Source organism: Panthera uncia, chromosome C2 (assembly GCF_023721935.1).
Source record: "Panthera uncia isolate 11264 chromosome C2, Puncia_PCG_1.0, whole genome shotgun sequence".
Taxonomy (NCBI): Eukaryota; Metazoa; Chordata; class Mammalia; order Carnivora; family Felidae; genus Panthera; species Panthera uncia.
The window spans coordinates 11,249,797-11,255,796 of NC_064810.1; the positions used below are offsets into that span (position 1 = coordinate 11,249,797).

The 6,000-nt window shown below is 41.3% G+C and overlaps 1 protein-coding gene across 5 annotated transcripts in view; it reads left to right on the top strand.

Annotated features, from left to right (window-relative positions):
• Positions 1-6,000, top strand: part of TMEM50B (transmembrane protein 50B) — a 34,425-nt gene that overhangs the window by 24,382 nt on the left and 4,043 nt on the right. For 2 of the 5 annotated variants that reach the window (XM_049629297.1, XM_049629298.1), the window contains exon 6: positions 3,377-3,434. The exons of 2 other annotated variants lie outside the window; for them this stretch is intronic. In XM_049629297.1, the coding sequence (XP_049485254.1) occupies positions 3,377-3,434 (58 nt within the window). One more of the 5 variants, XM_049629299.1, reaches the window with a different exon arrangement.

Sequence of the window (6,000 nt, forward strand, 5' to 3'; positions counted from 1 at the left end):
ATGACTGTGTGAAGATACAGAAGTTGTTGGGTAAAGTGCGAAACCTGTACAGGTCCACAGTCCCTTATACACAATTCTAAAATCCACAGAGTGCTGAAAGTCAAGGCTTTTTATGACCTTGGCAGCAAAACCCGACCTAAGTTGACAGGGAGCTCCTTATGGTTTTATTCCATTGAATAAGTATTCAGATGTTTTCTTGCGGGAATGTGGTTCTATTTGATTGTGGATACTGGTCCAAACAGAGCCGGGGGGCTGTGTGATATTTATGCCCCATGTTACCATTCTTAAATGTGAAAAAATTTGAATTCCAAAACATACCTTGTCTCAAGTATTTCAGATAAGGGGTGTGAACCCCAGTATCAGCCGCAATGTTTCAGTCATAGGTACAAGGGAGTGTTTTAGGGGCGAGCCTGAAAACCTGTGTGTGGTCTTCATGAAGAAACATTCATGCTCGCTCCACCCAGGTGTTCTGTTTTCTGGCTACTCCTGGCACCACAACTTTCCTTTAGGGTGGAGTTGAAAGGCAGGACCCAGTTTCAGCACGGGCTTCTAGAAGCATCAGAACAACCTGTTTCACTGGCTCTCTCCCCTCACGCCAAAGACGAGAATCTGTTTCAGATAACACGTAACACTTAACGTGTCTTCTGATCTTCTGATCCCTGTCCCTCTGGAATCTATTACTCTGCTGAACTATCACATCTCCTTGTCCTTACCCCCAGCCAACCTTTTAATACTCTTGATAGGACCCCTTAAGTCTCATAGTTTGATCTTTGGAAATCTTTGTCTTTCACTTGGCACAAAATAAGTCAGTACAAGAGAATAGTGGTTAACTGATGTTTAAATAATACCACTCATGAAATATATCTAAAAGGTGTTATTTTAGTTAATTAAAAATACTAATGGAGTACGCAGTTCTAGTATGAATCTCATGTGAAGGAAAGCACTTTTTTAAAAACAGCTTTATTGAGGTATAATTTGCATATCAAGTAATTTACCCACTTAAAGTATATGTTTCAGTGTTTTTAGTATAGAATTGTGCTGTCATTACATAATTCAATTTTAGAACATTTTTATCACTCCAAAAAGAAGCCCCTCACCCATTAGCAGTCACTGCCCATTACCTTCTCCACCAGCCCTGCAACCACTCGTCTACTTTCTGTATTTGTAGATTTGCCTGTGTCATATAAATGGAATCATATAGGGAAGTGTGTTTTAAGTTCACTTTATCCCTGACTCTAAGTGATATTAGTGATTTCCTTGGAAAGCCTACTTAGTTACTTCAAGCAACAGGTGAAACTTGACAGTTTCTACTGTGAAGATATGCAAAAATCATAACTTCTGGAAGGTGTTTCGGGAAGTACTAAGTTTGTAAAGGTTGTGCCCTTGTTGATCGTATCTTAGTTTTATTTTATTATTTTTTTAATGTCTATTTATTATTTTTGAGACAGAGAGACAGATCATGAGCCGGGGAGGGGCAGAGAGAGAGACACACACACAGAATCCAAAGCAGGCTCCAGGCTCCGAGCTGTCAGCACAGAACCTGGCGTGGGGCTCAAACTCTCGAACCACGGGATCATGACCTGAGCCGAAGTCAGATGCTTTAACTGACTGTCACCCAGGTGGCCCAATTCAGTCTTAATTTTTAAAGGACTAGTACACATTGAGGCGTGGCTCAGTCGGTTGGGTGTCCAACCTCGGCTCAGGTCATGATCTCACGGCTCGTGAGTTTGAGCCCCATGTCGGGCACTGTGCTGACAATTTGGAGCCTGCTTCAGATTCTGTGTCTCCCTCTCTCTGTCCCTCTCCCTCTCGTGCTCTGTTTCTCTCTCTCAATAATAAATAAACATTTAAAAAAATTTTTAAAAAGATAACTAGTGCACATTGAGAAATTTCTCAGTTATGGATCTTATCTTTCTATTTCTACGGCAGTGTGCATTATATGTACTTTTCTGTTTATGAACTGAATATGCTTTTACTTCAGAGAGCATTTCTAACCCATGTTTCAGATCTTTTGCCATACAGCTTTTCTTGAACTATTACTAATCATAATAGCTGCTAACATTTATATAGCACTTTCTGGGCCAGGTACTGTTCTAAGCACTATACATGGTCACACATTTCTCACACTCTGTGGGATAGGTGCTGTTAAAATGCCCATTTTACAGATGAGGACATTAAGGCATATCAAAGGTAACTAGTTTGCCCATGGTCATACATTTAGTCGCTGGTAGGGTCAGGATTCACATCCAGGGATCTGGCTCAGACTTGGAGCTCTCGACCATGCTGCTGTATTTTTTGCTATGATATTGAAAGCTAAAAATTGAAGGTTTTTCCATCAATTCTCATATTTTTAATCAAGAGTTACAGTTTCATAAAAGTTAAAAATCCACGAAACTTCAAGTAATTTCCAATTTTTTTTCTCTTCCTTTGAAGATAGTAGCTGTTTCCTCCAGAGGAGATCCAGTGAAAGAACAGAATGATGAATTATAATGTTTTTATATCTTTTTGTATATTTTTATAGCATTTTGTATCTGTCATATTTGCACAATAAAACTCCTGAATTCATGAAAGAAAATAAGTGTACAAGATCATCAAGAATTTAATGTGTATCTTTCTAGCATTTGGTATTTCTATAGTCTCCCACCTTATCCACAGGGGTCAGGTTCCAAGACCCCCTGAAACTGTGGATAAGACTGAACCCTGAATATACTATGATTTTCCTATATTTAAGTACCTATGATAAAATTTATAAATTAGACACAGTAAGAGATTAACCACAGTAACTAATAATAAAATGGAACAGTTATAACAGTATATTGTAACAGGTTATGTGAATGTAGTTTCTCTCTTAAAACCTCCTGTACTAGTCCCCCTTCTTGTTGTGACAATGGGAGATGATAAAATGTCTATGTGACAAGATGAAAGGAGGGGAATGACATAGACATTGTGACCTAGTGTTAGGCGACTGTTGACCTGATGATAAGTCAGAGGGAGGACCATCTGCTTCTGGATGACAGCTGACCGTGGGAAGCAAACCCGCAGCTAGGGGAGAGCACGGTATTGACCTTGGAAAGTAAAGGGACGAGCCGCTGCTTCCCCAGCACTTGTGGTGAAGCTCAAACCATGGCAGTTACTTTGGGTGAAAGAGAAAACCTATTAAGTTCACGGTCCGTTATCCACAGTGAGAACAATCCTTTGTTTTGGGAGAATGAGATTGGCATTCTCCTACTTCAGTTTCATTATAGGTTTCTTAGAGTTGATGAATGAGAGCTGTATTTTATACTATACAGAGTACGTCATTATGAACGGCACAGATGCTTTGTTACTGCCGTTCGCCTTTTGTAATCTCCTAACCCGTTTTACTTTGAATGTGCAGATACGGATGTTTATCCAGGACTAGCTGTGTTTTTTCAAAATGCACTTATATTTTTTAGGTAAGTTGCCTAATTTCTTGATCACACCTAAAACATTGACAGAAATGTCACGTCATTTTAAGAGCAACATACAGAATGGAACACATATAATCCCTTGAATCAATTACAGTGTATAGAACTTTTAAAAGGTGACAATTCCACTGTTGTCTAAGGGCCTACATAAAACCATTTAATTGGGGTCCTGCTATGAGCAGAGAGCTCAGATGGATGATTTATATATGTTGCTTTTGTAATTCCCACTTAAGTGTCTTAAATACTTAATACTTACGGACCAGGTGGTGTTCCTGTTTTATGGATGAGGAAATAAGGCTCAGAGCTTACTGGACACCCAGCTAGTAATTGCAGAGCCGGGATTTGAACCCAGACTACTGCTTCCACAGCCTGTTAAAAAAAAACGTATCAAGAATCGTTATTAGAAAAAGAAAAACAGGGGCACCTAGGTGGCTCAGTCAAGCATCTTACTCCTGATTTTGGCTCAGGTCATGATCTCATGGTTCCTGAGATCGAGCCCTGTGTCAGGCTCTGCACTGGAGTTCTCTCTCTCCCTCTCTCTGCCCCTCCCCACTCGTGCTTGCGTGCTCACTCACTCTCTCAAAAGAAATAAACTTAGAAAAACAGCAAGAAATCAGAATTAATACATATCATGCATGTCATATACAAAACCTGGTCAGGAGATTGGATTTTTTTTAATTAAGTTTTTAAAATAACTAAAAGTAAATATAAAAATAAAACAATATTAAAAGTATTTTTTAGGGGCACTCTTCTAAAAACAAACCCTAAAATGAAGCTCAGATCCTGTGCATTTCAGAACAAATGTCTCTTAAGGTAAGATAGGTATTTTAGGCATCATTTATAAATTTATCCCCCCCCCCCCCCCACCACCACCTGCCAAAATCATGAAGATCTGAGCCTTGAAGTCCTTGAAGGACTTTCTGTCACTGTTTTTAAGGAATCTGATTATGCTGTGCTGTGATGTAGTTTTCTTCGTATTTATTCTGTTGGAGTTCGTTGAGTTTCTTGGATCTGTGGGTTTCGTGTTCATCAAATTTGCATTCAGCCATGGTTTCTTCAGAGATTTTTTTCTGTCCATCCCATTCTCCTTGGATTCCAGGCACGTGTAGGTTGGGCTGCTTGAGTCGTCCCACACTCAACTAATGCTTAGGGGTTTTTGTTTTTGTTTTCTTTCTGTGTTTCATTTGGGTTACTTTCTGGTGTTAATCTTGAAGTTCACTAATCTCTTCTGCAGTGTCTACTCCTCCCATCCATTCAGTGGATCTTTCGTCTCAGACATGTGTTTGTCGTCTCCATTAGCTTGATTTTCCGGATTTCTTCTTCACATGCTCATGCTCTCCTTCACCTCCTTTAACATACGAAGTATGTTTATATCTATTTCTTTTTTTAAAATTTGTTTAATGTTTATTTTTCAGAGAGAGAGAGGCAGAGACAGAGGGAGACACAGAAACCAAAGCAGGCTCCAGGCTCTGAGCTGTCAGCACAGAGCCCGATGTGGGGCTCGAACTCACGAACCGTGAGATCATGACCTGAGCCGAAGTCAGACGCTCAACCCACTGAGCTGAGCCACCCAGGCGCCCCTGTTTATATCTTATTTCAATGGTCATCTCCTTGTGTCAGTTCTGAGTCTGTTCCTATTGATTATTTCTACTTTCTCTTCATTTTGGGTCTTTTTCCTCCTGTTTGCTTCTTCGCATACAGCTGGTCGGGGGCTGGATATTTTGGCATCCCTTTAAATATTTTTGAGCTTTGTCCTGGGTGCAGTTAGGTCACGTGGAAACAGTTTGACCCTTTGGAGTCTTGCTTTTGTAAGCTTTGGTGGGCAGAACGAGAGCAGCCCCAGTCTAGGATTGATTTGTCCCCTCAGTAAGGAGATACATTTCATGCTCCATGTATTGTGAAGCTGTCCACTCTGCTTAGGAGATTGGAACGTCTTCCCAGCCCTGTGACAGCTCTGGGGGGTGTTCTTTCCCTTCTCTTGGGTCGTTTGCTCACGTTTGTCTACTGATCAGTACTCAGCAGAAGACTCCAGGGGGGCCTCCTGTGCCTCTCCCCAGCTCCCTGTCTCTTCAGCTGTCTGTGCTCTGCCTCACAAACTCCAGCTCTTTGACCTCTTTGGCCTCCCTGAACTCTCAGCCCCATTTCCTCCGTTTAGGGAGATCGCCGTCCTCTGCTCTCTTACCGCGCTGTGGCCTGGACCTTCATGATTTTGCAAGATGTTTTGACAGTTTCTGCTCTCTTGTGCTGTGTTTCTTGGCACGTGACCAGCAACCTTCTGGGGATACAGTTAAGTTTTCATGGAGACGTCTCAAGGCAGTGTTTAGAGATCAAATTTAAATTCAGATTCAGCCCTTTGTGGCACATGAAAGGGCAGTTTCGGGCGAACAGAAACCTTGCCTGTGTAAAGGCCTGTGCTCATGCGGGCTGTGGCTACTGCATCAACTGTGCGTTCTGCTCAGAGCCTGGCAGGTAACCAGCCAGCCGTGTGCTTCCTCTGTGCTGGGTCTTTCTTTCTTTCTTTCTTTCTTTCTTTCTTTCTTTCTTTCTTTCTTTC